The sequence below is a fragment of the Poecilia reticulata genome, chromosome 22 (genome assembly GCF_904066995.2).
Source record: "Poecilia reticulata chromosome 22, P_reticulata-male-v2, whole genome shotgun sequence".
Classification (NCBI taxonomy): domain Eukaryota; kingdom Metazoa; phylum Chordata; class Actinopteri; order Cyprinodontiformes; family Poeciliidae; genus Poecilia; species Poecilia reticulata.
This window is the reverse complement of record NC_088851.1, coordinates 7,634,810-7,651,037: the sequence shown is the minus strand read 5'-3', so window position 1 is coordinate 7,651,037 and position 16,228 is coordinate 7,634,810. Positions and strand designations below refer to the sequence as shown.

General features: G+C 42.2%; 1 protein-coding gene and 1 long non-coding RNA gene across 2 annotated transcripts; one reads left to right on the top strand and one right to left on the bottom strand.

Moving 5' to 3' along the window:
* The first annotated feature begins 154 nt into the window (after positions 1–154).
* Positions 155–2,279, top strand: LOC108165833 (uncharacterized). The gene is made up of 3 exons (XR_001776149.2): positions 155–827; positions 1,961–2,053; positions 2,177–2,279. It is a non-coding gene; the product is annotated as an uncharacterized LOC108165833 (long non-coding RNA).
* foxo3a (forkhead box O3A) lies at positions 2,066–14,080 on the bottom strand. The gene is made up of 2 exons (XM_008399048.3): positions 12,745–14,080; positions 2,066–5,565 (listed from the first exon to the last, which is right to left on the bottom strand). The coding sequence occupies exons 1-2, from the start codon at positions 13,285–13,287 to the stop codon at positions 4,294–4,296; spliced, it is 1,815 nt and encodes a 604-aa protein (XP_008397270.1). The 5' UTR covers positions 13,288–14,080; the 3' UTR covers positions 2,066–4,293.
* Positions 14,081–16,228: the final 2,148 nt, after the last annotated feature.

Below are 16,228 nucleotides of genomic sequence, written 5' to 3'. Positions count from 1 at the left end.
CTGTATTTTTAGCAAACACACAAAGATTTTGAGTCAAAAACTGATGGGGATTTGAAATAATTATGTTTTAAACCATTTTAATCAAAGCCATGTTTACATCTGAAGCAAAGTAACCCCAGAGCATTCTGAAGCCACCACCATGTTTTAGTATCAGCATATTGCTTTTGTGCAGCATTTTTCTTACCATTTTAATTTTATTTCTTTATATTTATTCCACTGTTTTTGTCCCATACAGTGCATCACTTTTGAACTCCCGTGCCCCGACCTTGTATTCTTGAATTTTATTACGGGATTTGCTTTTTAATATGCCACCCCCGATTATTGGCGGCTTAAATCTGTAGCCACACCTTTAAAAACTGATGCTGATGGTGATGCTGATGGTCCTCTGGGAGCAGTAAACTCAGCATAATGAGCTCTTTTTACACACATCATGCTGATTCATTGGCTTAACCTCAAACTGAATCCTGATTGTGTCTTGATGAAAAGCATTACCTCCTTTTTTTTCTTCTCAACTCCATATTACAGCAGCTATGATTACATGTAAAACATGCACAACCTGAGCAGAGCTCCGTTTGTGTCGTGTATTATCTCATATACATATAAAAACACGCATGTCCTTTTCGCCTGAGCAGCCATTAAATTTCAGCTGCCATAATTGAGTTCATTAGATTTAACGTCCTGGTCAAGGTCATCTTTGTTGCCATGGAGACAGTGAGGCTCCGCCCCTCTTCCAATGTTCAGGCCATCTTCCAGGAGCAGCGGATACAGCCATAAGCAGCGCTCAAACAGAAGCATGCACTGAAGGCTGTGAAGGGTTCGTGCTTCAGGTAACTCCCATATTTAATTAGTAGTTAATAAAGATATTTTAATAAGTAAAAGATGCCGAAAAGGAATAATTGAACGTCTTCAAAATATAATCATTGCACTATTTAAGCGATAAAGTCAGCAAGTACGTGGGACATCCCCAGCATGGACAATTTATTCTAAAATGAATTCTAGAGAATTAAAATTTTTAGCCATTAAAATTTGGTAAATTTTAATTATGCACATTAGTTTGTAGTGTTTAGTAATAATTACATTTTCAAGTTACCTACTTTATCTTGGTAGCTAATTGAACTTGTTGGTTCATGTGTGTTGTCCACCTGAGAACTGGCGGCCTCCTGTTTAGCTGAGTTGTATTGTGAATGAATAATATTACCTTAGTTTTTACGACTAAAAAACCTCTAGCTAAGAAAGTTTCTGCGTGGAAACTAGAATGAAAGTTTGAATTTAGCTTTAGCTAGTTTTGCCACAGTGCTACTAACGCTGCTAGCTAGCAGAGCTTCATAACCCTGAAGCAGTCGTTGCTAATTAACTGCAAATCTTAGCTGTTGTCAGGGAAACGGCTTTATAATGGATAATATTATAATGGATTTACCATTTCTTCATTATTTTTGTCTTAATGACAGTTTTTTTGCTTACATTTAGCCTCATTTGTTAACGTTCTTTCATACGGTTTGTTTGTGGCGACATGTAAACTGAAATTCATAAGACAAGGTGATTTTATTTATATAGCACATTTTCAGCAAAGTGCCGTCTTCTAACAATGGCTTTGTTCTTAAAGAACCAATTTAATGTCATTTGTGATCATTTAAAAACAATATACTTCATTTTTTTCCCTCTGCGTCACTGCTGAATTGTAAATATCAATGAAGACCTCGTCCTTTTCCGTTCTCTGATCTTCACACATGCTCAGTACCTTTATGTGACCAATAGGGGGCTCTGTTTTTTCACTAGTCATCTTAGGAACATTTTACTGAGGCTTTTTAGTCACCAACCCGAGAACACAATGATTTGCCATATGTAGTGTAAAACGTGACATCAGCTGCTGAGGCGCACCTTCCTCAGCAACACCTCATCTTGATCTGAGCAGCTCCGTTTCTCGTGGATACAGCGTGTGATTGGTTCTTGGCTCATGCAGGTCCTACCCAATAGCAATTCACCTTCATCGTGCCCTGCAGAGTGAAGTCAGCTGCTGTGCTATACCTTTACAGGAAACAGAAAGAAAAGAAAGGTACAAACATCCTGATTTTCAGTGGTTCTTGACATTTATTTACACATACTTTCTTTAAAAAACTGGAAACAAGAATTACATCTGCCTTTTTTTTTCCTTCTCCTCTTTCCTTTTTTTTTGTAGGACCAAGAGAAACATCATGTAGGCAGTGAAATCACTTAGAATCGCCATTATATGTTCATTCACCCAGAAGAAAACATGTTGAGAATAGTTTCACAGATTTTTTTTTAATTTGTTTGGATTTTAATGTTCAGCTAATGAACAGATTCAGCCAAACCTTTGCATCTCATCTACAACAAAATGAAGGCTGGTTTGGAAGGTAGTGTTTTGATATACACGCAACTACATTTGCAGAAAGAAATAAAACAATACCTGACCTGAAAAAAGTATTCACACCTCTTGAACATGTTCACACTTTGTCATGTTACCACAAATTCCTGTATATTTTCTTCATGATAGACCACCACAGTGTAGGAGACATTATTGTGAGTTGGAACGCAAGTTTGTTCAGGATTACTAGTATTTAGACCACAAAGTTCAACTTTTTGGTTTTTAATCAGACCAAACCATCTTCTTTAACATTGAATGTAATGCTTAGATTGTGGTTACAACAGGACAAACTATGACAAATACATTCAAGAGATATCAATGCTTTTGGAAAACACCGTAAATATTTTCTTTCATTCAAATAATTTAGCTCAAAAAAAAAAAACATTTAAGAAGTTTTAGCCTCTGGTTCCTACAAAAAAGTAAGCTGAAAATTATTTAAGAACACCGACTTTTACTTTTTATTCACTGTAGTTCCTCATCCATCCACTTATATGCAGAAAGGATTTTGGCAATATGATAAATACTGTGGTTCCCTCTCTTATTGGCAAAGAAGATGGCTCTAGAACTATACACGCCCTCGTCTTGCAGGGTAGAACCCATTTTCCAGAGCACCTGCTGAAGTGCTGATAACAAAACGAGCGGCTGCTCCATCTGCAGCCACTCCCTGCTATCTTCATTAAAATAGCACCAAGAACTCCTTCCAACATTAAGACTGGCATGTTGCGACCAAGGACTGATTCTAATGGTTGGGTTTGCTAACGCAGATGGTTGGAAAATCCCCTTCCTCAGTTTCTGTCCTAAACACGGGAGGATCACTTCCAAGGATGGAAAACGTTGGACAGGGATCTGCTGCAGTGATGAACCTCTTCCAGAGGAAAATAATTCACAGTACTGTCACTAAAATCACGGGAGAATTTGGTTTTAGGGAAAAAAAAAAAAGGTACAAAAACCACACAACGCAGACCTGTTCACATCTTGATAAGACCTTATCCCTTCACAGACTGATATTTAGTGCTCGACTCGGTGCATCATTGGGGAAATGTGCCGAAAACAAAGCTTATCAAGTATCCTCCACTTGAACGGAATAATGGGGCATTCTCTGCAGCTTCGTTTGTTTTTTTCCTGTAAACAGGCCGTTGGCAAGAGGCGGACGGCTGGTTTGGCAAAAAATGTTGGTCTAGGAAAGGTGGTGAAAGAGCAGAGAAAGCAGGTGGAAAACACAATTCATCTTCGGTTACACCTATCACTTGGTGATACGAGTGATTCCCTGAGACTAACATGAGTTGATGCTTTCCGGAAAGATTTACATCAATGCCGTTCCTCCCGGCATCCTGGCAATAATCTTTTTTTTTTTTTTCTTTGCCTCAAAGACGTTGCTGTACAATGGTGTATAAAAGCCATTGAGCAGACGGGAAAAGGAGGAGTAAATTTCTGCCAAAAAAAAAAAAGCAAATTCCTGAGATCAAAAAGTTGAAGATTTCCAAGAAAAGAAACTCTGAAATTTTAGATAAATCTCAGGAATTTTCTAGGAAAAAACTTGGAAATCTTTCAACTTTTGAAGCTCTGAAATTTCACATTTTTTTCTAGAAGGTATCAGATATTAACCTCAAAATTTGAGATTTCTTTTAGCAAATTTTTGACTTTCAAACACAGAAATTTCTAAGGTTTTTTTTCTAAAATTTGGAAATTAATCTGTTTAGCAGAAATTAAATTCTTTTTTACCCCTATCCACAATGGCCATAGTACGCCGTCATACCGCTGTGTGTGTCTCAGACACTTGAAATACAGTACCGCACTAAATGCCTCACATTAAAAACATTGGAAGAAAATACTACATAAATACACTTTTTCCCCTCTAGGTGCTCAATGCAGGACAATGAACCCAAATTTACACGTTGAGGTGCTGCTCCTCAGCTCGGCACCCAGCTCTGAGGGGAGGTCTGTTTTGCGTCGGAGAAGCTTCCCGAGTTTCTGTTGCCGTTCTGGGTGGAGGTGGAGTCGAGGCGGACGTCGAAGCTCAGATCCAGGCAGTCCGCTTCCATCAGTTCGTTGCGGATGATTGAGTCCATGTCGTACTCCAGACTGTCGTTGAACACGTCCAGGTCCAGATCACCAGGGAAGCGGTCCTGCATCGTGGCGTTCTTGCCGGGAGACTTCAGGTGCGGCGGTTTGCCATTGGCGTGACCGCCTCCGTCGTTGTCGGGGGTCGGCAAGCCAGCTTGCCAACCAGGCACTGAAGCGCTTTGGCCCACTCCGCTGAGATTAGCCATCATGGGGTCCTTGCGGAGCAGCATAGCGTTTCGGCGAGAGTTCTGCAGGGCGATGGCGGTGCTGGCCTGCGACATCAGGGGGTCAGACTGGGTGAGCAGGACGTTGTTGTGGCTGGGGGAGTCCAGGCTCAGTAGGTCCTGGTGATCACTAAAGTGCGAGATGGAAGTGAAGGTAGTCTGCTTGTTCTCCTGGATGGTCTGCATAGGTGACTGCCGCAGGCTTGTGATGGACGTGGGGCTGAAGAGAGGGTTTGGCCCGTAGCCTCCGGAGGGACTGCTGGCGCAGCTGAAGGTAAACACGGAGCCTCCCTGGCTGATGGCTCCGGGGTCTTCCTCTCCAGGAGGAGGCTGCTGGGTTGCAGTGAGGCTGATGTTGTCTAAAAGGTTGTCCATCAAGTTGTCCGACAGCCCGTCGTTCAGGTTCATCGTACCAGCCAGGTCAGGGAGTCCTGTGGGTCCTGTGGACGGGGACATGCTGCTGGGGCTGGAGTACAGCATGGGGGACAGAGGAGAGTCATCGTCGGGGACCTCGTCCAGCTCCAGGTTAGCCAGGATCGGGGACAAGCGGCCGCTGAGCGTGCTGGCATTGGAGTTGGTCCGGGAGCGGAAGTCTGTCCAGGCGTCCAGCTCGTCGCTGCTGCGGGACGTTGGACTCCCCGTCCATTTGGAGAGGCTGGAGGAGCTCTCAGAGCTGCCGTCCTGCGCAGCTTGCAGAGAGGCTTTCTTCTTGGTGGCCCGTCCTCGGGCTCCCTTGATGTACTTGCTGTTATCCATTGACACGGCCCGGCGACGGGGAGCTTTGCCTCCTTTACCGCCTTCCGGATTGACTATCCACCAAGAGCTCTTCCCTGTCCCTTCATTCTGGACTTTCACAAACCGGCTGTGGAGGGAGAGATTGTGTCGAATGGAATTCTGAAAAAAACAGAACAAAACACATGGTGTAAGGTAGGAGTGGACAATATGGACCTAAAGTTATCTCACATTATTTTGTGGTAAGATTGTGATAAGCATTTGTGGATTCTTTTTTAGGTAAGTGTATGGCTGTGCTCTTGTCCTTTATTCACCAATCTCCTCTAACAAACCTCTAAAGCCTTCACCGAACAGCTAAGATTTGTCTCCCCACAAACTAACTGTATTTACCCTTTAGGTGACTCCTGAACGGAATTGGTCACACCTTTATTTAGGGGTAGCAGAGTACAAATCCATGTCAGACTTTTAGGTGTAGAAAATGTTGAAAACCACACATAATTTTGCTTCCACTTAACTGCTTTGTGTAATACTGTTTTGAGAATTGCAGCATCCAGCATTTCTGGAACTTAACTTTTTCAGCAAACTATAATTTTGACCAGCTTTTTCCCTCTAGCTTGTCTCACAAAATCTTCCAGCTTGATTCAACCAATTAACCCAGTAATAACAGAGTGAAATGCAAATGAAAAGAAGTTTTACCAGCTGATAATATGTCTACTCCTTATCATTTGGATAAGGAGTAGATATATGAACATCCACCACATTGTTCTATATTTCCGTTATGCATTATTAGAGAAAAAACAAAACTCAAGATTGTTATTGCAATAAATTCCATGTCCAGAAATTAGTCAGCCTTCTGCAGAGCTGTTAAAATGATCAGAAACACATTAACTGCTAACGTGAACACATCTGGTCATAGATCAAACGGCGTGAAATGAGAATAAACAAGCGATGCAAACCCTCCAAAGCTGGATGTGTGGGTTTCATTTGTGTGTACGCAAGCTGCGTGAACACTGCAGTCCAACAGACTGCTTTGCACCTCTCACTCTGTCCTATTTCTGGCTGCTCGAAAAGGTCTGCAGGATTTCTCTGGAGATCTTCCCAAGCATGTACAAAATTAAACAGTTGGAGCCTGCACACCCAGCCCAGTCATACCTCACAGAAACCAGAGACTCTGCAGAGATCTCTGCAGCCCACAGTCCAGTCTGAAACAATCCCATTATGATTCGATTGCAACATTAAAGCACAAGTTTTATTTCTTGACGACAGAACAGGCTCAGTTCGTCTTTATTAGTGTTGTACAAAGCTGCACATCTGTAACATGGAACAGAGGTGCAGCACAAGGTTAGATCTTTTCAAGATGTCGCAGGATGAGAACAACTGGAAATGTGATGAGGAAATTGTATTCGCAGTTCATTGAGATGAGCACAACAGAGTACCATTAACCACAATGTAACTTTGCACAAAAGTAAGAGAATTTGCTTGGAGGGCAAACTTTAGCGGTCTTGCTGCCCAGTAGACGGTGCCACCCTGAGGAGTGAGCCATTTTCTCCATATCAAATTTGGTAACAAATCAGTTACAGGGAACCTGTCAAAAAAATGTAATAAGTCATCTGGGACTAACGTGGCCAAAATAGACGCTCGATTTAACCGTTTCACAATCGTCAAAAAGAAGCCTCAGAAGAAACATCCCGACATGTTGCTCATTTTGTAAGTTGCAAGTTGACAGCAGAATAAAACCACGTCCTATGTTCAGTTTACTGTAATCCAGTGCAGCAGAAAGGCAGTAAATAAATGAACTTTTACGACCAGTTTTGACAGAGGTGGTAGTGATTCTGCTCTGCGGTTTTTTACTAGGCTGCAATTTGTGGCGATGCCGAATTGGACTGCATTGTATTACAACAGGCAGATGTACAACCACAAACAAAGGCTAAAGCACTGAATCTAAACAATTCCGGCACAAAGAAAATGGAACATAAAAGCTTTTTTAAAAAAAGGTACTTATTTACCAAAGAAGGGTTGGGTTTTTTGGGTCATGTAGAGTTCATTTAGGAGTCATTTATTCAATCCTGTTAGAGTTATTAAAAGAAATCAGATCAACTGTTGCATCGTAGTTCAGAACTTAATACAACACAGATTCATGACATCAATGAATAAACACAAATATTTAAAAATAAAATTTGTGACTGCTTTCATTCTAAAACAGAACAATTATTCCAGTAGCTAAAATGATTACATTATTTATTAATAACTATTTATTACAGTTATTATAATGTTAGAACATTTATTCATTATTTTGATTTTGATGCACAAGCTTCAACAAAAATAAGTGCTACTAAAAATGTTTTTTTTAGGGATGCTGCTTATTGTGGAAAATATCACTTTTACCAGCTGATAATTGGGCTTTTTAACAGTTTTGAAAAGTTTGCGTTTTTAAACTTTGTTATACTTTAATATACAGTGGACTCCTGCCCATTCGCAGTTCAATAGTCACCTATTCCTGTATTTCTCTGTGGAAAGGCACTTGGTTATTTGTGGAAAATTTACCAATTTGCAAATTTTTTTTAATTACATATTTTTGAATAAAAATACAGGTTGGAAGCTGAAATACCTCGTTGCTATGTGGCTAGCATTATTTAGCCTTGGATAGGCAAACGACTAGGATGTCTAGGCTGGTCACCCATGACTCGTGATTTTCTTTAAAGAAAACTTTATCAAGAAAAATGCTTGGCATACAATATGTGTAAGCGCCACACGTTTTTTTTTTTTTTTTGACAGTTTACTGTAATCTACAGGACATTAAGCATAAACATACTATGTAGTACGGAGTTGAAGTTGGCTTCCCATTTGACAAATGACTAAAGGGTAATTCCACTGGAACTTTGACAAGATTGAGTATCTTTAATTTGCTCTAGTTTAAAGATGTCAATACTTGGACTCTTCAAACATTGAGTAAACAAAAAGCAAAACATTTAAAACCTAGTTTGTGATTTGTGAAATCTTTGTTTAGTGAGAAAGGGCCATATTTGTGCATTCACAAGTGGTTGAAACATGTGGTAAGAATGTGACATCCTGTTATTGTAAACAAAAGCAACGTAAGCAAACAAAATGATTTAAGCTAACACCATCTGGCTCATTTTCACACTGCCAGACTTTTGTTTGATAGTTACTTCAATTGAAAATACTTTTCATGTCCATGTTTCACACAGGAAGATCACTGCTGTTGCACTGCTTCCTACTTCCATTTCCTGTGTAAATAATCATGGACTTTTTAGTAAATAAAAGCCCAATCCAAATATGACGACTGTTAAAAGGTTCAAAACTCACTCGATGTTTTGAGACGGCAGAAGTCCACTTTGGTTTTGACCCCTTTTGGACTAAGCGTTATACTGTTTCTAGAACCAAACAGCCGGGAGTGCCTCTGCAAACTTTCCAAAGTGATATTCTGGTGTTGGCACAAGAAAACTGAAAAGCCATTACAGAATTTCAGGAGTTTTCTTTTTGGATTCTAGCCGTCTGTCTATAGCCTTTTAACAGAACCTCACTTCAAAAATCCAGGAATATCCCTTCGGGCAGGCTACTCGGGTGCATGCAGCATGTGCCAAATGGTATTTAAAAGATAAATCACAAAAAAGAGCAAGCGTCTACTCTCTCCCCCCCCCCCCCCCCCTCCCACGCAGTCACAGCAGGACAGTTTGAGAGACTGGACTGGACGGGAGCCGTGCCAGTTCGGCCGAAGAGAAACACTCAGCTGCTCTCTCACACCGCCACACATTGACCTACATAATTTATAGCCAGTCAATTGATTTCCCTTGCCCAGGCCACATAAAGAGAGAGGCTGGCACACAGTTGGGCGAAGCTGCTTGTGTATGAGTAGAGAGAGAGGGGGGGGGTTATATTTAGACTGGATGCAAACGATGACGAGATGTTACCACGATGTGTGTCAGGTCTGACTTTACATGCCGACGATGACGCATGAAGATGAGCAACCTCGGACAGATTGCCACCAAATGCGCAGAGACACAAAGCATCTCCTAAGAAATGCTGATGTCAGCACAACTCAACCTCCCCTCTGCATTAACCCTTTCCTCGCCCCGCCAGACTCTTGTCTTGAGTCGCAGAACGCACCAAGTGGAAGATGAATGAAAACTGACCGCCTCTAATCTGGAGCATTACCGAACCAGATGAGACCAATTAGTGATGACCACCCATTTGTGTGGCGCTTGTGTTTTACAGCCTGATTTTTTTTCCCCCCGTCAACGTTTCACACACACAATATTCAGAAGGCAGCTCCCTGGGAGCGGCCCGCCTTGCCTCAGTTGTGCGGGATTACAAACCTATTTCCCTCCCCTCTGTCTAAATCCTGCAGAAAGCTCAAAGCTTTCATCTGACTTGATTCCATGTCAGATGAATTGGTTCGGTCCGGCACAAACTAATCCTGACAAATCAAACCGACGCAGAGGGGCCCCCCTGTGAGGCAGTCTCACTGCAGCATGAGCAGTTTCTCTGAAAGTGAAATTAACTTTGCATCGCCCGTTTTTCACCCACCACTTTCATACCCGTTTATTCTTCACTGGATCACTGTGCACCCTTTTTTTTTGTAAGATTTAGTGGTTTCTTGCTACTTGAGTCACACCGACAAATCCACACCTTTGTTCTCACACCACTGAGATAAAACTATATATATATACACATGTCTGTTATGTAGTCATAATATTCAACAGTAACATGTTACGCTATGTTGTGCTTAGACCCAACCACTACTTTAAAGATACAATACAGTAAAGTAGTTTTGTTCATTGACACATTTACACTCATCTGAATAATGATGTATGGATTCCCATGACAGGATTTCACAAAATGCTACCATATTTTAAAGGAAAAACCTGCCAATTGTGCTTTGTATGTTTTTTTTTAAGACAATGACAAGAGGTACAAGAACCGAGTAGCTCCACGTTGATTAGCCTCTGCCAATTCGCACCTCCATTTCACACTGGTAAAAATTAAATTTTGTAAGATTGTGCTTAAAATATCGCATCACACTCTTTGTTTTTGGTTGTAGCCAAGTATTTTCACAAATGATCCTACACAGATAAGAAAAAAAAGTTAAAATTTAACACGATTTAACTAAACCCTATAGTACCTGAAAACTGAATTGCATGTTTTATTTACTTGAGCCAGTTGATTAATAAATTACGACAAAGTATGACCCCTGATCTATTCAACTTTACTGTAACCAAATCCTGGCTCCTGGGTGGTGGATAATATTTGAATCGTGACCAAATTTCCTCACAGTAGATTAAAACTAGATTAGAGAAAATTAACTCTGTGGCCGTGGCAGATATGACGCATTAATATCACGAAAAAGTTGGCACCATTTCATGATAGAAAACCACCAAAAGCACAAAGCTTTGCAATACAGACAGATTCCAAAGTAGAGCATATAACATTCAGGTTGCAGTGGAGTTTGGCTTTACATGTCCCAGTCAGTGTCTGACTCTGTGACCTCCAAGCCATCTGACGCAAACTGTGATAATGACCAGGGCCGGCGCAAGCCTCCATGGGGCCCTAAGCAAAATGTGGTTTTGGGGCCCTCTAGTTCTGCTAACAATGTGGACTGGCTGCAGTCAGCAGTCCGATCATTAGATCATTCACACACCTGTTATAAACTTTTTGCTGTTTACATTATATATATGTATAATATAGGATACATTTATTGGCCAACTGATTTAATTGACCATTTGATTTCTGGGCGCAGATTTCCTTAATTTTGGGGGATTGTGATTGGCCGATACTTGCATGTGAAGCCCATCTTATCTTAGTCAGCAAAGGTTTAAGATCAGCCTTTGTTCTGCAGTGAGAGGTTTGACTGACCGTCCCACCAGGTCATGTCTGCACGTTTACACTCAATATTCACCCCACTGTTGCCAGCTCAATGACTTTCTTGCTATATTTAGCAACATTTCAGACAAAAGAAAAATTCATATCAGCCAAAATCAAAATCGGCAGGTCAGGCTTCTTAAAGATCGGTAACCAGGGATCGGCCAGAAAACTACAATCGGTGCAGCACTACACACATATTCATGACATTCTTTGATATTCTTAGCTAAAATTTTAATTTATACCGGGTGAGTCTTTCTCCCCTGAGAATGTGGACCGGTACCGGTACTGGACTGATTCTGAGCCTTCAAATGATTTTAGTTTCACATAACTTAGAAGTTGATGTAAAAATAATGTTTAACTTTTAGCCACAAAATGATTATGCTCAGCAGCAAACAACATATCCCCAACTACAGCATAGAGCAGCTCATCCATGTAGCAGCTATGTAGCCTGACGTAAAAACATTTTGCTAGACAATGTCAAGCATTGAGAAGTTTTAATTATTGTTATCAAATGTTATCAAACACGGCGTTTTGAAGCCAAAAATACCTCAGAAATATACAGAGCCAAGGAGGAGAATCGACTCGTTTAAAGTTTAAACTCAGTTTTACACAAAACACTCTAGCATAAATGTTTGGCTATTGAACTGGACCGTTCCAGGTCGCTATCAAGCAAATTTTCTATTAGCAGCTTTACAAATCTTTTACATTACATTACCAAGGCACATTAAAACAAACCTTTATCTTGGCTTTTTTTCCATTATTCCTCTTTCTTTAAAAACTCCCGCTCTTTCTGAAACTCCGCCTCCCTTCAGGAAGTCATCACAACATGGCTCTTCTATTAACCCCATAACATTTAATCAGCGTTGCTCGAAGTAGCTTGTATAATGAACTCAGCAAATGCGCAGTTCCACCAGATGTTTGCTAATTGCTGCTGGCTAGTCTGACGGAGCTGAGTGGGGGAGGTTCGGGGTAGGAGGGACTGCGAGGTTCACGTTAATGTTTTGCACAGCTGAATGGTTGCCAGGGAGATCAAAGGATTCCTAAAAAACAACACTCAAGGTATGTTTTTGATGAGGGAACAACACTAACATGACATAAAGCTAAAAAATTTGTTGCAGCTGTATTGAGTGAAATTATAAATTGTTGCTTCAAAACCTGCCTATGAAGAGGAAAAACAAAGGAAACAATGTAGGCAAATGTAGTGCCTCATGTGATGTCACTGTAAGTATGCAGGCGTGGAAGCTTGAAAACACGAGGGTAGCTTTTATGACTTAAAAGAGCAAATTAAATAGAAAAACCTGTGCATGGCGTGTTCTATAGGTGAAAATCTACATCTGAAGTGCTTTGATTAAATGTCACATCAATGCCTGGCTAGCCGCTTTAACAATAGCTGTGTGCATTGTGTGTTAACATGACCACAGTGTGGGCTTTGTTGTGATGACAGCTCCATCATGCGCTCACCTTCCAGCCAGCGGAGCTGTTGCTGTCGCCTCTGTCCTTGAAATATGGCACAGACCTCACCATCCAGTCGTAGATCTGGGACAAGGTCAGCCTCTTCTCCGGCGAGCTCTCGATGGCCTGGGTAATGAGGTCTGCATAGGAGTAGTTGCCCCAGGCGTTCCTGCGGGCGGAGGACTTCCTCAGCTGCTGGGAGGCAGAGCCGCAGAGAGCCGCCCCGGGGATCTGTGCGGAGGAAGGGGATCCGTCGGCGGCCTCCTCTTTGCGGGGGCCGCCCTGGAGCTCCACGGGCTGGGAGATGGAGCCGCCGCTCGGCTCTTTCACAGAGTCGCCGTTTTTCTGCACGGAGCCGTTCTCTGCGCTCCCACCCTCATCATCCTCCTCTTCGGGGATTACGTCAGCGTCATTCGCCCCGGGCTTGCCCGCGCCGGACTCCGGCCGGGGCAGCGGCCAAGTGCAGGACCGCGGCCGCTTTTGGGGCTCGAAGTCCGGGTCGATCTCAACGTTCGGGGGAGGCTCGTCGCAGCTGAGCGGCGCCTCGGCCATGTTAATTGCAATTTCTCGGTCGATGCACAGGAGATCGCAAAATCACTCGGCTCGCATTCCATCAATGTTGAGTGCAGGCTTCTTTGGGGAGTTTATTTACTATGCAACGCGGTATGCAAATCTGTCCCCCCCCCCCCCTCCTCTCTCCAACCCCCGCAGCTCAGTCCCGACACGTGTCCCGCTTGTCTACCAGCGTCGATCCGCAGCTCAAAGCGCCAACTGCGCTGACCAGCGTTAACAGAACATCGCCTTTTCTTTTCGTGGCGTACAGCCCACACCCCGACCAGCGTGGGCTAAAAAGAAGCGATAGGGGCAGCGGAACCTCACGGCAATCCAAACGGCGTTCCCTTACGCGCGTCCCGCTCTCCAGTCCCGAGTGGGCAAAAGCAAACGAGCCTCCCACATCACAGCTCCATCACCCCGTGCACAGCTGCCATCTTGACCGCCTCCCTCCTTCCCCGCCTTTACCCCACCTCAAGGTCCTAATCAGAAGCCCGCAGAGCTGCGCTGCCAGTCGCCGGAGCGGTGCGCCGCTCTCCAGATACCATCAAGGCGGAGAGGAGGTGTTCCTCAAGGCCCCGGGAGCTGCCGCGAGGGGAGAAGGCGAGGCTCAAGTAATCCGCCTTACGAGGAGCTGAGAAATACTGGTGCATCCTGGCTGTACATCCCTGGCATCCTGGGCTAAAGCAGCGCAGTGTGGCCAGCAGCCCGCCGACGCTCCTCATTCAATCTGCTGCAGCTGCGGTAGGCGCAAACACTGAGAGGAGAAGGGGCGGAAAGACGCGATCCTGCCCCCTGGACTGCGCTGAAATTAAAGAGACAGTGTGGAGAGATGTCCGCTGGCCGGTGACATCACCCTTTAGAAACATCACGTCGCTAACAAAGGAAGGCTGGAAATTATGTTACATTAAATACATTTTAGTTGTCTCCATAGGAATGACCGAATTCCACCAAGTCTGACAGATTGAATGGGTTGTTTCATATGTATAAATAATTACTTAAACATAATTAAAATAATGTTGAATAATATGGGATTTCGTTTGTAAATGTTCACAGTAAGAAGTAATAAAGTCTGTCATAGAGAAAAAAAATGGCTAAAAATATTTTTATTTTATTTTAACTATTCAGTTCTAAATAATCCATAAAATAACTCCCTGTATTTCCTAATGTGGAGAAAAGACACAGGAGCACTATAGAAATGTATTTCAATAAATTACAATATTATTTCAGTATAAACTAATTCAAATAATGATTTTAATAAAAAGATTTTTCATTGTATTTTTGATTAATATGACTTACATCTTGTAAATGTTCAGTCATGAGGACAGCTGCTAAATTGACAGAAAGCAGGGGCGTGTAGAGTACCCAACAATTGTACTGAAGGATATTTTTACCTTAGTAAAAGTAGAAAGTAGTTGTCCAAGAAATTACTAAAGTGAGAGAAAAAATGTTTGGGAAATAGGCAACTCAAGTACCTAGTAAATGATCAAAATATCAATCATTTGATATTTAAAAATGACATAATCAGGTGGAGTAAAATAGAAAGTGATTTGGAAATTTTCATATTTTAAAGATCGAATTGAAAATAACTTTAAATAAAAGTCAGGCAAACATTTTTTTTCCCCAAATCAATTTCTTTCAATACAAAATTTTAATAAAAACTACAGGTGTGTGTGGCTGTGTGTGTCTGTGGTGAATGTTTGGTTAAAACAACTGGGTTCTCCATTGAGTCTCACAGTTTAGAGTTTCCAGACATTTTACTCAAGTAAGAGTAGCAATAATTCAAAATAAATTACTCAAAAGTAAGAAGTACACCATATCAAAAAATACTCCTAAAAGTACATATTTTCCTAATTAATTACCACACAACAGGAAGTCATCGACTCTCTTTCAGAGTGCCGTGTCCAAGCGTTTCAATGGAAAGTGGAGGGAAAAAGTGTGATGACAAAATGTGCACAGGCAACATGGGATTGTTGAAGATGGCCATTTTTAAGAGTTTGGAAGAGATTCACAAGAAGGTAAACTCACACTGACGTATCCGAGACGTGGGCTACAACAGTCCCATTCCTGGTCAAACCAGTTCTGAACCAGAAACCTGAGCTAGAGACTCTAGCTGCGGAGCAACTTAAAGTCCTCTTTTCAGATGAAAGTACATTTATCTAGTCATTTCAAAAACCCAGGTCAAAGGTCAGGGCAGCAGAGAGGCGCGGAATCTAGATTAGTTTGTGACGATTTAGGGCACAAACCTCCATTGGACGATAGTATCAGTATAGAAGAATTACTTCTGTACATATTAAACTTACCATATTTTCCTTTGGACCTCCAGAACTACTCCAAGCCTCATCATCTACATAAAGTCAAATGATCACGGATGTCTTGAGAGCCGTTGGACGTTGGATGGAGTGCTTTTTAGCAAGGAGTGGGTACAATCACATGGTCTTGATGGTGAATTAGTCCAGAGTTGATGGTCAGCTTCAGAAGACCATGGCCTCTAAACGTCAGAGTGCCGACATGAACAACAGATCTGATGAACACAATGCTGAAGCCGTTTACAGCAGTAGGACAGAGCAGATTCTAGAGGAAGGGTAGCTCCTTCAGTGCTTGCGGCAAGACATTGCATAATCTTCTGTGGCAGAGTGTGTGTGCGTGTGTGTGTTTCTTCTTCTTCAAAGCCGTCTGTTGAGGCAGCAGATTTGAGCAAAGTGAATAAAATGATAAAGAAAGCTGCCTCTGCTGTCAGGACTGCTTCACAGGCCTGCAGAGGGTTGGATGGGAAAAGACGATTGTTGCACAACATCCACTGCACCAATTTTACACAACATTTGCGGCTCGACCAACGCAGCATCTTCAGTTCAAAGCTCCTACAAGAGGGTCATCACAGACGGTCGTTTCTGTCCAATACAGTAGAATTAAAATGAACAAGACTGGCTTTTCTGTGGTG

Bases quoted from the DNA above. Each gene is read 5' to 3' on its own strand.
- foxo3a (XM_008399048.3), bottom strand. From the start codon at position 13,287: ATGGCCGAGGCGCCGCTCAGCTGCGACGAGCCTCCCCCGAACGTTGAG. The intron at 5,566-12,744 runs GTGAGCGCATGA...TGTTTTTTTCAG, and splicing joins ACAGCTCCGCTGGCTGGAAG to AATTCCATTCGACACAATCT.